Consider the following 20509-nt stretch of genomic DNA (forward strand, 5'->3'; position numbering starts at 1 on the left):
AGGATTTTGGCAGGCAAGTCTGAGAATACAGCCGCAAACTTGCTAAGTTCACAGAGTAGCAAAAGAACCCCAGCAAGTTAAACGACTGACTCCAGTCTTACTGCTAGGTCTGGATTGGCAGAGTGTAGTACCAAATCCCAAGACCTATTTGCAGTAAGCAACAAACAAATACAAAGCTACACAGTACTGGCTAACTTTCAGGAACTGACTAACCAACAAAGATTCAGCAGCATCTGCTTAACCTGAGAAGAGGGTTTATATAGCAGGTGCTGTCCACGCCCCACTCAGACCTCACAGACTGTGAGCACAAAAACCAGCACCGGATCCCCTGCCGTGCACAAAGCCTGTAACCACTGCACAGCAAAAGACCCGAACCGGAGTATCAGCTGCGCTCAGGTTACTCCGCTAGCACTTGTCTCCCGGTTGCCATGACGACGTGGCAGCAAAGGGCAGGAGACCCTAACAGTACCCCCCCTCTGACGAGGGGTCAAAGAACCCCTACCACCGGGTTTATCTGGGAACTGCGAGAAGAAAGAGCGTATCAGTCTGGGGGCATGAAGATCACAACTGCGCACCCACAACCGCTCTTCCGGGCCATACCCCTTCCAGTGCACCAAAAATGACAGCCGACCCCGAACCATCTTGGAGTCAAGAATCCTATCAACAACAAACTCCCTCTGGCCACGTATCAGGAGAGGAGAAGGTCTTCCACTGGAAGAAGGATTACTAATCGCCCGTTTTAAAAGGTAACAATGAAATGTTTTATTGATACCCAAAGAACGGTGCAGATCTACCTGAAATGCCACCGGATTGATAACCCTAGTGATCTTATAAGGGCCGATGAACCGGGGGCCTAACTTATGAGATGGCTGTCTCAACTTCAAATTCTTGGTAGACAACCAGACGCAGTCTCCTAATTTGAAGCTGCAGGATCTTTTCCGCTTATCAAAAACCCTTTTGGTCACTAATGACACAGACACAAGGGCTTTCTTCACTTTCCTCCAAATACCCCTAAGGACCGAAACCACAGAGGAACCACCAGGCGTGGAGTCCAGGGGGTCAAAAGAATTTGCCTTAGGATGATGCCCATACACACAAAGGAAGGGAGAGATCCCTGTAGCAGAGTGAGCCGCGTTGTTATAGGCAAACTCCGCCATGGACAGATGAGCAACCCAGTCAGTCTGACACTTGGAGACATAACACCTGAGGAACTGCTCCAAGGACTGGTTCACCCTTTCAGTCTGCCCATTAGACTGCGGATGGTAGCCGGACGACAAGCTGACAGAAATCTGGAGATCGGAACAAAATGCCCTCCAGAATTTGGCCACAAACTGGGATCCGCGGTCAGAGACCACATCAAGTGGCAACCCGTGGAGGCGCACAAAATGCAGCATAAATAATTCAGACAGGCGTCTGGCCGATGGCAGCTCAACCAGTGGAACGAAGTGCGCCATTTTCGAAAACCTGTCAACGACAACCCAGATGGCTGTCATCCCCGAGGATTTTGGCAAGTCCACCACAAAATCCATTGAAATGTGGGTCCATGGCTTAGATGGAATAGAGAGTGGATGTAATGGGCCAACAGGAACCCCTCTAGGAGTCTTATTTCGGGCACAGATGTCACATGCCCGAACCCACTGATCCACATCCTTAGCCACCGAGGGCCACCACACCGCCCTAGATAGCAACTCCCGAGTTCTGGCAATACCCGGGTGACCTGCCGACTTCTTGGCATGGAATTCCAGGAACACTCGCTGTCTTAACCTAGGAGGCACAAACAAAAGACCTACCGGAAGGTCTGGAGGAGCCTGCTCCTGTGCTGTAAGGACTAATGACAAGAGGTCCTGGGTAATGCCCGCTTTAATACATGATGGGGACACAATGGGCAATGGCTCCTCGGTGGTCTCCTGGATTGGAGCAAAACTCAGCGAGAGCGCATCAGCCTTGATGTTTTTTGACCCAGGGCGATATGTTATCAAAAAATTAAAGCGAGCAAAAAACAAAGCCCATCGTGCCTGCCTGGCATTGAGACGCTTCGCTGACTCTAAATATGCCAAATTCTTATGGTCGGTGAGAATTGAGACCACAAACTTAGCCCCCTCAAGCCAGTGTCTCCACTCCTCGAGTGCATCCTTAATAGCCAACAATTCCCGGTTACCCACGTCATAATTCATCTCGGCAGGCGAAAATTTACGGGAAAAGTAAGCACAGGGATGAAGGCGATTATCAGACACTCCCATCTGAGAGAGCACTGCCCCAATACCCATCTCAGAGGCATCCACCTCCACCACAAAAGGACGCTCTGGATCTGGGTGTCGCAGCACCTTGGCCGAGACAAATGCCCTTTTGAGACGGGCAAAAGCCGCTTTGGCCTCACAAGACCAGTGAGCAACATCCGCCCCTTTTTTAGTGAGTGCCACCAAGGGCGCCACTATAGACGAAAATCCAGCGATAAATAGTCTATAAAAATTCGCAAAGCCCAGGAAATGCTGAAGCGCCTTCAAACTAGTGGGCTGCACCCAATCCAGGACTGCCTGTACCTTGGAACCCTCCATTTGGAAACCTTCTGGGGAGATAATATATCCTAGAAATGCGATTTGCTGAACTTCAAATTCGCACTTCTCCAGCTTCGCCCCAAGCCGGTGGTCTCTGAGTTTGTGGAGGACTAAGCGTACATGCTTCCGATGTTCCTTCAGGGAATGGGAGAAGATTAGGATGTCATCTAAGTATACAACTAAGAATCTATCCAAATATTCCCTGAGCACATCGTTCATGAAATCCTGGAAGACTGCCGGGGCATTACAGAGCCCAAAAGGCATCACCAAATATTCATAATGCCCTGAGTGGGTATTAAAGGCAGTCTTCCATTCATCCCCCTCTCTTATTCGGATTAGATTGTACGCACCGCGTAGGTCAATCTTAGAAAAAATGGTGGCAGTACGAAGCTGGTCAAACAAGACCGAAATGAGAGGCAGTGGGTATGAGTTTTTAATCGTGATACGGTTCAATTCCCTGAAGTCGATGCAGGGTCGCAACGAACCATCCTTTTTACCCACGAAGAAGAACCCCGACCCAACTGGAGACTGTGAAGGTCTGATAAATCCCTTAGCCAAGTTCTCCTGAATGTACTCTGCCATAGCCTGAGTCTCAGGACGTGACAGGGAGTACAACCTGCTCTTGGGAAGCTTAGCATTCGGCAACAAATCAATGGCACAGTCATAGGGGCGATGGGGAGGTAGTACCTCTGCAACTTTTTTGGAGAACACGTCCGCAAAATCTGCATAACATCCTGGCAATCCTGGCAAATTTAGCTGCGAAAGCCTGACTGGAAGGCTCAAGCAACTCCTGAAACAATCAGTACCCCAACTAAGAATCTCCCCAGAGACCCAGTCAAATTGAGGATTGTGGGCCCTTAACCAGGGTAACCCCAAGACCAATGGGGCAAAAGTACAGACAGTCACATAAAAGGACAATTTTTCAGAGTGTGTGGCTCCAATAAACAAAGAAATCTGGCTAGTGCAAGAGGTAATTTTACCCTGGGATAATGGTTCCCCGTTTAACCCACAGATCTCAATTTCCGATGCCAAGGGTACTAAGGGAACAGAGTGTTTCAGGGCGAATTGGCGGTCCATAAAAACCCCGTCGGCCCCACTGTCCACAAAGGCCTCAGTCTTGACAGTTTGACCGAGGATCTTCAAGGTCACCGGAATGATAAAAGTCTTCTTGGGAAATTCTGACTTCTGGCCTGACAGGATATTTCCCATCACCCTCAGGCCCTGAAGTTTTCCGGCTTTTCTGGGCATGATACTACCACATGACCTTTATTCCCACAGTACAAACACAACCCTTGCTGTCTCCTCCGCGTCTTCTCACGCGAGGAGAGGCGGGCAGCCCCAATCTGCATAGGCTCCTCGGAAAATTCCTCAGAGTCTGAGGTTCCCTTGGGAAAGAAGGAAACCTCGGTCTCCCTTTCAAGCCTACGCTCTCTCAGCCGTCTATCCACCCGGATGGATAACTGCATGAGCTGATCCAAGCTATCAGGCAAGGGATATTGTACCAGTTGGTCTTTTATCTGGTTAGAAAGACCTCTTCGGTACTGGTGTCTCAGGGCTGGGTCATTCCACTGGGTATCATGGGCCAACCTCCGAAACTCCGTACAGTAAACCTCAACTGGCCTTCGCCCTTGCTTAAGGATCGAAATCTGAGCCTCGGCTGAGGCCGTCTTGTCAGGGTCATCATACAACATGCCCAGTGCCGTAAAAAAAGCATCAACACTTTTAAGCGACGGACAGTCAGGCTGCAACCCAAATGCCCAGACCTGTGGGTCTCCTTGTAGCAAGGAAATCACTATGCCCACCCGCTGAATCTCCGACCCAGAAGACTGAGGCCTAAACTGGAAATATAGCTTGCAGCTCTCCTTGAAACAAAAGAACTGCGAGCGATCTCCAGAAAAACGATCCGGGAGATTTACTTTCGGCTCCTTAACCCCTGAAGGTGCTGCTGCTGCGGGAGCTCCGCCAGCGGCCTGGGAGGTGTGCATTTTAATGGACAAATCATTAAATTGTCGAGTCAAGACCTGCACCTGATCGACCACCTGTTGCAAAGTATTTTGAGGGGTATGCTCCATATTCCCACAAAATTTCAACAGGAGTATTGGGCTGCTGAATATGTTATGCACACCAGTGCCTGCAGGAATGTACTGGTGTCTGAACGGAGAGGGATGCAAAACAAATGAACTCACAGACAGACTGGGGAATATGACATTACGTACACAGAAGGTGATAGGGTAACAAAATCAACACAAAGTGAACAGAGAAGCCCAGAGGCTAAGAAACTGGGTGTCTCCCTAGTATTAGGAATGCTCAGATGGAAAGAAGCGAGATGTTGTGTTTTAATACGTAGAGAACCCGAAATGCCGTTGCTAAGGGCAACAGCAAAACCCTAAAGGGTTACCAACGGGTGTGGCAGTAAACTCCTTGGTCAGAGATGGAATAATAGACACAAGGAGAGTCTCCACAATCCTAGTCCTCACTTGCAGTGCACTGGTTCAGCTTACTGCCACTAAACTGACACCTGAACACCTTGCACAGTGAGAAAGGATTTTGGCAGGCAAGTCTGAGAATACAGCCGCAAACTTGCTAAGTTCACAGAGTAGCAAAAGAACCCCAGCAAGTTAAACGACTGACTCCAGTCTTACTGCTAGGTCTGGATTGGCAGAGTGTAGTACCAAATCCCAAGGCCTATTTGCAGTAAACAACAAACAAATACAAAGCTACACAGTACTGGCTAACTTTCAGGAACTGACTAACCAACAAAGATTCAGCAGCATCTGCTTAACCCGAGAAGAGGGTTTATATAGCAGGTGCTGTCCACGCCCCACTCAGACCTCACAGACTGTGAGCACAAAAACCAGCACCGGATCCCCTGCCGTGCACAAAGCCTGTAACCACTGCACAGCAAAAGACCCAAACCGGAGTATCAGCTGCGCTCAGGTTACTCCGCTAGCACTTGTCTCCCGGTTGCCATGACGACGTGGCAGCACAGGGCAGGAGACCCTAACAGGTGTAATGTGAATAACGGACGGTACTGTGAGGTGTAATGTGAATGATGGACACAACTGTGCGGTGTAATGTGAATTGGTACTATTCTGTGGCCCCTATATTTTTGCGTGCACCTACGGCGCACACTGCCCCTATATTTAGTGTGGCGGGCAGCTTATTACATTTTTTTCCTGAGCTCTTCAAGGTCTAGAACTGCCCCTGTCACCAATTTTCAAATATATTTTTCTTTTCAAATGTAACATGCCCCCAATTCAGTACGGAGGAGGTGGCACTGAAACATATCCTTTGCTCCGGACACCATGACACCTAGCTACACCTCTGATAAGAGGCACTACTGTAAACTTTGTGTATAAGGGATAGTACTGTGTGGCGTAATGTGAATACTATGTGGTGTAATATGAACTGTGGGTACCATTGTGGTGCGCACTGTTCCTTTTTTAAGGATGGGAGGGCGCCAATTTATCATTTGCAGGGGGGCGCCAAACACTCTAGCACCGGCCCTGCACCTGGTCACCTCCATTGATTACAGATTTATTTTTTAACAGTGTCTATACCAGACGTGTCAAACTCACGACCCGTGGGCCGCATGCGGCCCACAATACATACTTTTGCAACCCAAGTGTACTTTAAAAAAACAATGGAATGAGGCCCACCATCGCCGGATGAGTTACTGTTGACCCATCTGCTGTGATCGATGCGTAGCTCCGATCGCGCAGCATTCACCATTCTGCACATGCACGAGAAGATAGTTATTGATATGGGGAAATGTCCACAGAGTGAGCTGCTGCGCATGGCTAGCGCCATTAGCACTGAATCCGTCACGCCCTGTAGGCATGTGTGCCCGACTGCCCTGTGTACCCAGTTGCCCTAATTACAAGAGGATTCTTCTGGAATCTGGATAGAAAAATGTCTCTCAATGAAGGAAATTGGAAGAGGCTGGCACAGGGGTTTGAGGTGGATAGACACAGGTGGCACCGAGGGCTTGTGGCTGGGGGGGACAAAAGGAATAAGAAGGGATACCAGGGGTATGTGGCTGGACTGGAGGGACAGAGGGGGTCTGGAAGTGACACATTTTACCAGCTCACACTGATAAGTATTATAGAGGAGGGGGGACCGCACAGTGATGTATGAGGGCGGATAACAGCTCCCAGCTCACACCGATATGTGGTATTATTACTATATATAATCTTTCTGATACTTGACATCTCTTTGATTATACTTTAATGTTGGTTTCTCTAATAAACCTTTCAAAATTGCATAAAACGTATTCTTTTTCTTGCGGCCCACATAACATTTAAGGCCCATACACACTAAAAGACGTGAAAGATGAACAATGTGGAATATGAGCAGTCTGCTGGGATTGAGGGGATAGAGCTGCATGCATGGAAGACTGAGAACTTGCTTCAAACGACCACAGGTGCGTGCATCATTCATCATTTGCCGTGTACACACCACAACGACCTGAACGATTTGATCAATGAATGATCTGCTCTGCTGGGATTGAAGAAATTGAGCTGTATGCATGGACGACTGACAATCTGCTTCTAATGACCACAGGAGCGTGTATCGTTCATAATTTGCTGTGTACACACTAGAATGATCTGAACGATTTGATCGTTCACAACCATCGTTATCGCTCATATCTATGGAAGGTATCTTCTAGTGTGTATGGGCCTTTAGACCTTGAATATTTGGCCCAGTTGGGATTCTGAGTTTGACATTTCTGGCTTATACACACAATTCACAGACTCGAGTTCAGAACATGGGACCCCCTGGGCTAGCATAACTAAACTGCCTCAGAACATAGGGGGTAATTCAGAGTTGATCGCAGCAGCAAATTTATTAGCAGTTGGGCAAAACCATGTGCACTGCAGGTGTGGAAGATATAACATTTGCAGAGAGTTAGATTTGGGTGGGTTATTTTGTTTCTGTGCAGGATAAATACTGGCTGCCTTATTTTTACACTGCAATTTAGATTTCAGTTTGAACACACCACACCCAAATCTAACTCTTGCTGCACATGTTATAAGTCTGTGGACTTTCTTTATGACTGTCTATGGGGTTTATGTAACATTAGTGAGGCAGCGGGTTTGTTACGCTTCGCTGTATATTGCAGAGATATGGAACACATTTTAGGAACAAGTTATTAATCCGGGGAGCCTCTTGCAGCTCCAGTGAAAACCCAACTGCTATGTGGAGGTTTGTTCTGTTTTACCAGCTTTATACATGATAAACTATGACACACAGTAGTATCCATAGAAGGCTAAGGGGATGCCGTAAACCACAAAAAAAAGAGGGACTGCAGTTGAAATCTGTTACTTCTTCTTAGGATGGGAAGAAGCAATGATGATGCTTTTTTTGCCAGAGAGACTCAAAAAATAACATTTGCAATATAAGCTTCATATTAATCTAATAGAAACTTCAAAGTGCTGTAGAATGCAGACCCTTTGTTTTTAGTAGGTGACATAAAGGGTGAGAGAGAGAGCGTGAGACCACTTTTCATGTGTGTTATATATCACTCTGCAGTACAATCAAAGATAGTTAGGCAGTACAAAGTACAAATATGGCCTTTTACCTTACAAAAAAAAAGTCCAAGTAAATTACCAACGCTTTGTTATAAGGTCTTCAGTGTTACACTGACACCTGACCTGTGGGCATTGTATAATTTATAGATAGGCAGAATGTCGACAATTAATACGTGGACAGCATAATGTCGATGACATAATGTCAGTGCGGTACAGGTTATATCTCCCATATCCAAAATTCCTAAAGATACAGAATATTCCAAAATACAGAATTTTGAACTTGACTGTGATAGTCACATCTTTGCTTTCTGATGGCTCAGAGTACACAGACTTTGTTTCATGCACAGAACTATCACAAATATTTATAAAATAATCTTCAGGATAGATATATATATTATATATATATATATATATATATATATATATATATATAGTGTATATGAAACCTAAGTACATTGTGAGTTTATATTTGGGTCTCATCCCTAAGATATCTCATTATGGAATGCAAATATTCCAAAATATGGAAAAATCCAATATCCATAATACTTCTTACCTAAGCATTTCGGATATGGGAGACTCAGTCTCTACTTATTTTAACATAATGTTTAAAGCTATAATGCAGACTTGGTTAAAATGTTTTTTTTTTCTTTTTTTAGCATCACTGTTCCGGCAGTATCCCAGTCGGTATTAAATTTACATACTGTCGACTGTCATCCCACCAATAAAGTAACTACGTCCCTGACTGGGTGTGTAAAGTCCCTGTAAAAATGGTTATCCTTTGTGTATGTTTAGGTGTAAATATATTGTGTCTGAATATTTAAGAATATTTATGTACTGTATATATTCACAATATATGTATGCTATCAATCTCAGCAGGAGAAGTATCCTACAACCTAGAGTTTATGTCCTCATACATCTTATTTAAGAACAATAAGATGGTTGGTGAAATGAACTTGACCATTCTCTAACAATGCAGCAACATTTTTTAAAACAAACAAACAAACAAACAAACATTTGTTTAAACAGTTCCATTATTTATATTTCCTTTATTCATCTCTATAACCCAGTAGCACCCCTATAAGTGAGTTCAGCACCTACACACAGTTGTGGAAGCCATTTTGTGGGTTGAACCAAAATTCAGCCAATCAATTTCACATAATCGAATGACATAACCGAGACATGAAAATGTCACGTGCACGAGAGCCTGTCACAAACTTCAGTGGCACCTTACAGCAGCACAGCTACCACGGGATGTCAGTGTTGTAGAAATCTTCATGCTCCAGATGTTTGGCAATGGAGGACATATAACGTATAAAAGGCAAAGCCTAAATATCATCAATTCTACAAACATACATGTAGCAAAAAATTCTAATTATGTTGGACCATACAAAAGCAAAAGTACACATGATCAGTACATTCATCTCAGCAATAATGCACATCAAGGACCAACACCAAAGCAGTCACATCCAAACATAAAAACAGGGTACAACGGTACATTTGGGCTCCCTCAACAATGATATAGTAAATAATAATGCTATGAGCAGCAAAGCCACATATATATATATATATATATATATATATATATATATATGTGTGTGTGTGTGTGTGTGTGTGTGTGTGTGTGTGTGTGTATGTATGTATGTATGTATGTATGTATGTACACTCAGATAGATATATATAGATATATATATATATATATATATACACACACACACGCGCACACACACACACACAGTGTCACACATAGTGTGTGTGTGTGTGTGTGTGTGTGTGTGTGTGTGTGTGTGTGTGTGTAAAATTTTACAGCATCCTACTACATGAGTCTGAATTATTTAACGATCAAAAAACCCTCCCACTGGATTCTGTTTATCACAATGCATTAATCATGCATTAATCACTTTTTGATCGTTTTGGGAAATAATAATAATTAGTACACCTGCATGGCGCAGGTTGGCATTAGCAAGATTCTCTTTAATTTGGTGCACAAAAGACAGAAAAACATGTCAGCATAAAAAACAGGATTCATTTAGCGTAAGTAGGTCAGGTCTAATGAGAGAGAGCAACAGCCTAGATGAAAGATGTAGCAATAAAATAACACTGACCACTTTGCAGAAATCCCAAACACGCCGAATCAGCCAGAAAAACAAATTATTTAAGAGCTAAAATATCATCTGCAAAATTCAGATTATAGGAAACAGTGTTGCCAATTCTGCACAATGACTCCAACCTACGAGCGTTGTTTGTTAGCATCACAGACATTGCACAGTAAAGTATTAGTAAACAAACATAAAATGATACAAAAACAAAGCAGAACAGCAATGTAAAACAGGCGTCACTGTATGTTAATACAGAATATGCATTCATAAACAAGGCTATATGAATATAAATTATAATCTATGCATGTTCATTACAAGCACAGTACTGTGGCAATAAAAGGTAATATCTCCTCCCCCCTAGCTCTATGTAAATCTTCATCTAAATTCTTGCGCTTCATTGACTCATAGGATTAATGGCCACATTGACTCCTTTGTGAGAGCTGCCACCTATACATATTGCACAGTTCACTCCGAGGTCCTAATTTTTCCCAGCAAGGCAAGCGTGAAAAGCTAAAATAAATGAAGATATGCGAGTGCTGCTCAGAGGGGAACAGGTTCCCATTGCATAGCTATGGATGTGCAGGAGATTCTATATGCATACATGCACCTACAGTCTAGTGCAGCAATAAAAAAAGGATTTGTGAAATCCTGCCTGCCAAATAGGATAAGCAGTAATGGTATAAACACATTACCTTTCTGTGTCTGTCCTTCTTCCATGTTTTCCTCCATGTCCACCTCTCTGGCTGGAATCTGAACTAGCACCAACTACTAAGGAGCCCTAATGCGATGTGGGTGCAGTGCACACTGTGTGACTGTGCAGCAGTGCTGTAGCTGTGTGTGCACGCCTTGCGCGCTGCACTCTCCCTCCTCACTGCCTGACTTTTGCTTGGAGACAGCCTGTCAAGTGGAATTTCATTCAAATTACTCTTCCGTGAAGATGATCAATTCCTCTCCTCAAAGCTTCCCATTGTACACCAGTACAAGCAGGTATTGGGGCTGCCTGCTGATGGAGTTAGGAGGGGAATGTGTCTGGGAGGCAGCATAGGAAGCTCCCTTCTCCTGTATCAGGGCTAGAATTGCGTGCACAGCCTAGAAAACTAAGGGTTTCATTGAGGTCTGAGACTGAAATTGGGAACAAGCTGCAGTGAGAACAGATGAAGGGGCGTATCTGTACAGAAACAGACCACCAACTGCAAATACCCCCTACTTGCTGGCAGAGTGGAAAAGCCCAAATGTCTGTGGTCTCTGTCTGTGCTGCAGTAGAGGCTCTACTCCCAATTAGACCCCATTACCAATCGCATGCTAGGCTGATTATTCTATTGTATATGTGTTTTTACGGATTGTTATTCTATGCACAGTGAATGGAACATGACAGTACACTGATGCATTTTCAGGCTGGGTGTGATGTCACCCAAACATGTTTATTTAACACATATACACTTAAGTGTTTATATGCAGTATCAGTGCTTGCAGGGTTGGGGATACAGTGAAGATGGAAGTCTAGGTTCCTTTGTCTCCAATAGACCTCAGGTAAATACATACAGAAGAAGAAGTACCATTTTGAGGGAGATTTTGGCAGCCTGATTTGAAATGCAAATCACAATCTGCAGACTGAGGCGAACTGCAGTCTGTGTCTGACTGACAAGCTTTTCATTTTCACATCTGAAGCAATCTAGAACATTTCTCAGGTGGCACTATAATACCGAACAACACTTCAATGTATCTGCTTGTTTACAGTACACAGCATCCGTGAGGTACAGTGTTTCACAGTAATGCGCATGGTAGGCAGGAAAAAAAGATAAGACTTAATTCACAGAGAAAAAATAAAAAATATCAATTTAACCACAAAAAAAAAAAAAAAAAAAATGAAAAATATATTGTGGTTAAAGCCACAAATGAAATCTCATGATCGCACTGGGATAACAAGGCTGCTGGAAATAGTATGGTTTTAAAAAGCACAATTTTTGCATTTTATCTATTTACTGTAGATGTAGGTTATGAGTATGACAGGGTTCTACAAATAATCTATTTAAAGTGTAGCCATTATTAGACCATTTGATTGTATTTATTGCTGCTCTCCAGATTATGTAATAAAAAAAGAACGTTTCTTCTTTTTTATAAAAAAAAATGTTTTTACATGTGTGCCTGGGGCATGAAATATATATATATTTTTTTTTTTTCATTTCTGGAACCAGTGGCGTAAGTTTGTCCCAGATGCCCGAAGGCAAAAAAAATATTGGTGCCCCCCCCCCCCCCCCCCACCCATACATATATATATATATATATATTAGAGAATTTCGTCTGGCACTCCCCCGTGGGCTATTTGAGCGAGGCTCCACTCCGGTGCCCTCCCAAACAGACTCGGCAGTCTGTATATCTATCAGATTGAAAAGAAGAGGCGGCACTCTGGAGACTCAGGTAGAGCAGTGAACTCTGTCAGATGAGACTTTATCAACGTTTCGGGGTGCAAGCCCCCGTCTTCAGGACACACAGTGATCAAACAAGTGAATAACACACATTTAAATACACTTACAAGGCGCGCTTCCAGCCGTCCTCTCCACGCCACTGCCCGGCTTCCGGACTCAGCGCTTCCGGTCAGGTGACCCCGGTCCGTGACGCGAGCTCCCAGTGCCGTCATGCAGGGGGCGGGGGAGGCCGTTGCTATGGTGCGTGCTGTAAATACATAATACACACAAAAATGATTGTGCAGTTTATAAGACAGATCAGGCAATCTAATGCCTGTCTGAAGCATATCTACAACATGTAAAAGAACTGAGCTAAAATATGCCTAGTTCATAGTGAGCAAAATACAAACACAGAAACATTAAAATACAGAAAATAAATAAAACATAGCAGTCAGCTCCCCCTAGTGAGACCAGGAACATGTCATACAGAGAGATATTTTGAAAAAATCGACGTGTATTCAATAATCACTATATATCAATACTTAATAATCAAGGTGAAGGACTATTAGAATGACCTGTCAATGGAATTTATCATCTTAACTATGGCCCTCATTCCGAGTTGTTCGCTCGGTATTTTTCATCGCATCGCAGAGAAAATCCGCTTAGTGCGCATGCGCAATGTTCGCACTGCGACTGCGCCAAGTAACTTTACTAACTTTACTATGAAGAAAGTATTTTTACTCACGGCTTTTTCTTCGCTCCGGCGATCGTAATGTGATTGACAGGAAATGGGTGTTACTGGGCGGAAACACGGCGTTTCAGGGGCGTGTGGATGAAAACGCTACCGTTTCCGGAAAAAACGCAGGAGTGGCCGGAGAAACGGTGGGAGTGCCTGGGCGAACGCTGGGTGTGTTTGTGACGTCAACCAGGAACGACAAGCACTGAAATGATCGCACAGGCAGAGTAAGTCTGGAGCTACTCTGAAACTGCTAAGTAGTTAGTAATCGCAATATTGCGAATACATCGGTCGCAATTTTAAGAAGCTAAGATTCACTCCCAGTAGGCGGCGGCTTAGCGTGTGTAACTCTGCTAAATTCGCCTTGCGACCGATCAACTCGGAATGAGGGCCAATACTTCTTAAATTCAACCCAGGTTTAAGCAAAACTGCTCATGCCCAAGGTCTCATTGAGTCCTCTAGGACTCAGTGTGTCCAGTGCAATTATCCATCTGGTTTCCAGTTGTAGGAGGCGCTTCGATCTATCGCCCCCCATGATGGAGAAAGGCACCTGATCCACAATGCGGTACCTCAATGCTGCAAGTGAGTGTTTAGCTGTGGCAAAGTGCCGTGCTACCGGTTGTTCACTGGTTCCTGTCACTAATGCTGCCCTGATGGCAGATCTGTGTTGGGTCATCCTAACTTTAAACGTGCACTCTGTCTTGCCCACATAGTGTAGCCCACACGGGCAAGACAAGAGATATATCACAAATTTGGAGTTGCACGTATATGCATCCTTCAGTTTGATGTTCCTACCCGAGTACGGGTGTTTAAATGAGTCCCCGGGAACCAGGAAGTTACATGTGGTGCACCCGCACCTATAACATCCCTTTCTGGACCTAAGAAAGCTGCCATCTTTTGTAGATTTTTTAGCCACATCAGTCTTGACAACTAAACTTCTGATGTTCCGGCTCCGTGTATAGCAGGGCATCAGTTTGGTGTCTTTAAACATCCTCAAATCGGGGTCAGTGCTTACAATTGGCCAGAGTTCTTTGGCTCTTCTGCTAGTGTGCCTGCTGGACGTGTTAAATTGGTTAACCCAAGGGAACCTCTTCCCTTTAGTGATTTGGTCCCTTTCCACTAGCAGTTCATGCCTAGACTTCAGAGTGGCTTTGGCCCGGGCCCCCTGTAACAAACTGTCAGGATACCCCCGATCCTTGAACTTAGTAAACATCTCATCCAGCTGCTGATCCCTGACTGTTAAATCACTATTGATCCTACATACCCTTAACATTTGTGAGTATGGCAAGCTGTTAATGGTAGCTCTGGGATGGAAACTATCGTACCGTAATAGGGTGTTGCGGTCAGTGCTTTTGGTATACATGGATGTATTAATCTTGCCATCTGTAATTGTGATATGCACGTCAAGGAAATCTATCTGCTTTGAATCTACAGTCATAGTTAATTTGACTGGACTCAATGACCTATTATGAGCGTTAATCTAATCTTCCAAGATGTATTGTGGCCCCGACCAAAAAAGCAACAAGTCGTCTATGTAACGAAGATATAAAGTTAGATGTTGTGTTATGACTGCCTGACTAAGGAACAGATCTTGGTCTACTGCCCACATGTACGAATTGGCGAATGACGGGGCCACACAGGACCCCATCGCACACCCCGTCAATTGGATGTAAAACTTGTTGTCATAAACAAAATAGTTATGAGTTAGCGTAAATCTTAATAATTTTAGGAAAAAATCTACATCTGGCCCATCATAAAGTGCATTATTAGTGATGAGTGATTTTACTGCCTGTATTCCCATCTCGTGGGGAATACAGGTGTATAGACTGGACACATCGAGAGAGGCCAATAAAGTACCTTCAGGTACTGTCGCAAGTGCCTCAAACTTTATCAACAATGTTGAGGTGTCCTTGAGGTGAGTATGTGTATGTTGAATGCACGGCTGTAGAAAGGCATCTAGGTAAATGGAAATGGCCTCATATATATATTAGTGATGAGCGGGTTCGGTTTCTCGGAAACCGAACCCCCCCGAACTTCACCCTTTTTACACGGGTCCGAGCCATACTCGGATTCTCCCGTATGGCTCGGTTAACCCGAGCGCGCCCGAACGTCATCATCCCGCTGTCGGATTCTCACGAGATTCGGATTCTATATAAGCAGCCGCGCGTCGCCGCCATTTTCACTCGTGCATTGGAAATGTTAGGGAGAGGACGTGGCTGGCGTCCTCTCCGTTTATGTTGATGCATTGCAAATATTTTGTGCTTGCTTATTACTTAATTGTGGGGACTGGGGAGCAGCTGTATATAGGAGGAGTACAGTGCAGAGTTTTGCTGACAGTGACCACCAGTAATACGTTGTCTGCCTGAAAAACACTCCATATCTGTGCTCAGTGTGCTGCATATATCTGTGCTCACACTGCTTAATTGTGGGGACTGGGGAGCAGCTGTATTATATAGCAGGAGTACAGTGCAGATTTTTGCTGACAGTGACCACCAGTATACGTTGTCTGCCTGAAAAACACTCCATATCTGTGCTCAGTGTGCTGCTTTATTGTGGGGACTGGGGACCACCAGTATAATATTATATAGGAGGAGTACAGTGCAGAGTTTTGCTGACCAGTGGCCACCAGTATATAATATATAGCATTACGGTACAGTAGGCCACTGCTGTACCTACCTCTGTGTCGTCATTAAGTATACTATCCATCTATATTCTATACCTGTGGTGCATTTCAGTTGTGCAGTTTGCTGACACAGTGACCACCAGTATATATAGCAGTACGGTACGGAAGGCCACTGCTGTACCTACCTCTGTGTCGTCATTAAGTATACTATCCATCTAGATTCTATGCCTGTGGTGCATTTCAGTTGTGCAGTTTGCTGACACAGTGACCACCAGTATATATAGCAGTACGGTACGGAAGGCCACTGCTGTACCTACCTCTGTGTCGTCATTCATTAAGTATACTATCCATCTACATTCTATACCTGTGGTGCATTTTAGTTTTGCAGTTTGTTGACACAGTGACCACCAGTATATATAGCAGTACGGTACGGAAGGCCACTGCTGTACCTACCTCTGTGTCGTCATTAAGTATACTATCCATCTACATTCTATACCTGTGGTGCATTTTAGTTTTGCAGTTTGCTGACACAGTGACCACCAGTATACTATATATAGCAGTACGGTACGGAAGGCCACTGCTGTACCTACCTCTGTGTCGTCATTAAGTATACTATCCATCTACATTCTATACCTGTGGTGCATTTTAGTTTTGCAGTTTGCTGACACAGTGACCACCAGTATACTATATATAGCAATACGGTACGGAAGGCCACTGCTGTACCTACCTCTGTGTCGTCATTAAGTATACTATCCATCTACATTCTATACCTGTGGTGCATTTTAGTTTTGCAGTTTGCTGACACAGTGACCACCAGTATACTATATATAGCAGTATGGTACGGAAGGCCACTGCTGTACCTACCTCTGTGTCGTCATTAAGTATACTATCCATCTACATTCTATACCTGTGGTGCATTTTAGTTTTGCAGTTTGCTGACACAGTGATCACCAGTATACTATATATAGCAGTACGGTACGAAAGGCCACTGCTGTACCTACCTCTGTGTCGTCATTAAGTATACTATCCATCTACATTCTATACCTGTGGTGCATTTTAGTTTTGCAGTTTGCTGACACAGTGACCACCAGTATACTATATATAGCAGTACGGTACGGAAGGCCACTGCTGTACCTACCTCTGTGTCGTCATTAAGTATACTATCCATCTACATTCTATACCTGTGGTGCATTTTAGTTTTGCAGTTTGCTGACACAGTGACCACCAGTATACTATATATAGCAGTACGGTACGGAAGCCCACTGCTGTACCTACTTCTGTGTCATCATTAAGTATACTATCCATCTACATTCTATACCTGTGGTGCATTTTAGTTTTGCAGTTTGCTGACACAGTGACCACCAGTATACTATATATAGCAGTACGGTACGGAAGGCCACTGCTGTACCTACCTCTGTGTCGTCATTAAGTATACTATCCATCTACATTCTATACCTGTGGTGCATTTTAGTTTTGCAGTTTGCTGACACAGTGACCACCAGTATACTATATATAGCAGTACGGTACGGAAGGCCACTGATGTACCTACTTCTGTGTCGTCATTAAGTATATTATCCATCTACATTCTATACCTGTAGTGCATTTTAGTTTTGCAGTTTGCTGACACAGTGACCACCAGTATACTATATATAGCAGTACGGTACGGAAGGCCACTGCTGTACCTACTTCTGTGTCGTCATTAAGTATACTATCCATCTACATTCTATACCTGTGGTGCATTTTAGTTTTGCAGTTTGCTGACACAGTGACCACCAGTATACTATATATAGCAGTACGGTACGGAAGGCCACTGCTGTACCTACCTCTGTGTCGTCATTAAGTATATTATCCATCTACATTCTATACCTGTGGTGCATTTTAGTTTTGCAGTTTGCTGACACAGTGACCACCAGTATACTATATATAGCAGTACGGTACGGAAGGCCACTGCTGTACCTACTTCTGTGTCGTCATTAAGTATACTATCCATCTACATTCTATACCTGTAGTGCATTTTAGTTTTGCAGTTTGCTGACACAGTGACCACCAGTATACTATATATAGCAGTACGGTACGGAAGGCCACTGCTGTACCTACCTCTGTGTCGTCATTAAGTATACTATCCATCTACATTCTATACCTGTGGTGCATTTTAGTTTTGCAGTTTGCTGACACAGTGACCACCAGTATACTATATATAGCAGTACGGTACGGAAGGCCACTGCTGTACCTACCTCTGTGTCGTCATTAAGTATACTATCCATCTACATTCTATACCTGTGGTGCATTTTAGTTTTGCAGTTTGCTGACACAGTGACCACCAGTATACTATATATAGCAGTACGGTACGGAAGGCCACTGCTGTATCTACCTCTGTGTCGTCATTAAGTATACTATCCATCTACATTCTATACCTGTGGTGCATTTTAGTTTTGCAGTTTGCTGACACAGTGACCACCAGTATACTATATATAGCAGTATGGTACAGAAGGCCACTGCTGTACCTACTTCTGTGTCATCGTTAAGTATACTATCCATCTACATTCTATACCTGTAGTGCATTTTAGTTTTGCAGTTAGCTGACACAGTGACCACCAGTATACTATATATAGCAGTACGGTATGGAAGGCCACTGCTGTACCTACCTCTGTGTCGTCATTAAGTATACTATCCATCTACATTCTATACCTGTGGTGCATTTTAGTCGTGCGCAGTATATATAGTAGTAGGCCATTGCTATTGATACTGGCATATAATTCCACACATTAAAAAATGGAGAACAAAAATGTGGAGGTTAAAATAGGGAAAGATCAAGATCCACTTCCACCTCGTGCTGAAGCTGCTGCCACTAGTCATGGCCGAGACGATGAAATGCCATCAACGTCGTCTGCCAAGGCCGATGCCCAATGTCATAGTAGAGAGCATGTAAAATCCAAAAAATAAAAGTTCAGTAAAATGACCCAAAAATCAAAATTGAAAGCGTCTGATGAGAAGCGTAAACTTGCCAATATGCCATTTACGACACGGAGTGGCAAGGAGCGGCTGAGGCCCTGGCCTATGTTCATGGCTAGTGGTTCAGATTCACATGAGGATGGAAGCACTCATCCTCTCGCTAGAAAAATGAAAAGACTTAAGCTGGCAAAAGCACAGCAAAGAACTGTGCGTTCTTCTAAATCACAAATCCCCAAGGAGAGTCCAATTGTGTCGGTTGCAATGCCCGACCTTCCCAACACTGGACGGGAAGAGCTTGCGCCTTCCACCATTTGCACGCCCCCTGCAAGTGCTGGAAGGAGCACCCGCAGTCCAGTTCCTGATAGTCAAATTGAAGATGTCACTGTTGAAGTACACCAGGATGAGGATATGGGTGTTGCTGGCGCTGGGGAGGAAATTGACAAGGAGGATTCTGATGGTGAGGTGGTTGGTTTAAGTCAGGCACCCGGGGAGACACCTGTTGTCCGTGGGACGAATATGGCCATTGACATGCCTGGTCAAAATACAAAAAAAATCAGCTCTTCGGTGTGGAATTATTTCAACACAAATGCGGACAACAGGTGTCAAGCCGTGTGTTGCCTTTGTCAAGCTGTAATAAGTAGGGGTAAGGACGTTAACCTCCTCGGAACATCCTCCCTTATACGTCACCTGCAGCGCATTCATCATAAGTCAGTGACAAGTTCAAAAACTTTGGGTGACAGCGGAAGTAGTCCACTGACCACTAAATCCCTTCCTCTTGTAACCAAGCTCCTGCAAACCACACCACCAACTCCCTCAGTGTCAATTTCCTCCTTACCCAGGAAAGCCAATAGTCCTGCAGGCCATGTCACTGGCAAGTCTGACGAGTCCTCTCCTGCCTGGGATTCCTCCGATGCATCCTTGAGTGTAACGCCTACTGCTGCTGGCGCTGCTGTTGTAGCTGCTGGGAGTCGATCGTCATCCCAGAGGGGAAGTCGGAAGACCACTTGTACTACTTCCAGTAAGCAATTGACTGTCCAACAGTCCTTTGCGAGGAAGATGAAATATCACAGCAGTCATCCTGCTGCAAAGCAGATATCTCAGGCCTTGGAAGCCTGGGCGGTGAGAAACGTGGTTCCGGTATCCACCGTTAATTCAGAGGCAACTAGAGACTTGATTGAGGTACTGTGTCCCCGGTACCAAATACCATCTAGGTTCCATTTCTCTAGGCAGGCGATACCGAAAATGTACACAGACATCAGAAAAAGAGTCACCAGTGTCCCAAAAAATGCAGTTGTACCCAATGTCCACTTAACCACGGACATGTGGACAAGTGGAGCAGGGCAGACTCAGGACTATATGACTGTGACAGCCCACTGGGTAGATGTATTGCCTCCCGCAGCAAGAACAGCAGCGGCGGCACCAGTAGCAGCATCTCGCAAACGCCAACTCGTTCCTAGGCAGGCTACGCTTTGTATCACCGCTTTCCAGATTAGGCACACAGCTGACAACCTCTTATGGAAACTGAGGAAGATCATCGCAGAATGGCTTACCCCAATTGGACTCTCCTGGGGATTTGTGACATCGGACAACGCCAGCAATATTGTGCGTGCA

At 44.5% G+C, this 20509-nt stretch overlaps 1 protein-coding gene across 1 annotated transcript in view; it reads right to left on the minus strand.

Annotated features, from left to right (window-relative positions):
• Positions 1–11380, minus strand: part of GPM6A (glycoprotein M6A) — a 334890-nt gene extending 323510 nt beyond the window's left edge. Inside the window, exon 1 of the mRNA XM_063920652.1 lies at positions 10875–11380. Coding sequence (XP_063776722.1) covers positions 10875–10911 — 37 coding nt within the window. The 5' untranslated portion in view covers positions 10912–11380. The remainder of the gene's footprint in view (positions 1–10874) is intronic.
• Between the last annotated feature and the right edge of the window lie 9129 nt (positions 11381–20509).

The sequence above is a fragment of the Pseudophryne corroboree genome, chromosome 1 (genome assembly GCF_028390025.1).
Source record: "Pseudophryne corroboree isolate aPseCor3 chromosome 1, aPseCor3.hap2, whole genome shotgun sequence".
Classification (NCBI taxonomy): Eukaryota; Metazoa; Chordata; class Amphibia; order Anura; family Myobatrachidae; genus Pseudophryne; species Pseudophryne corroboree.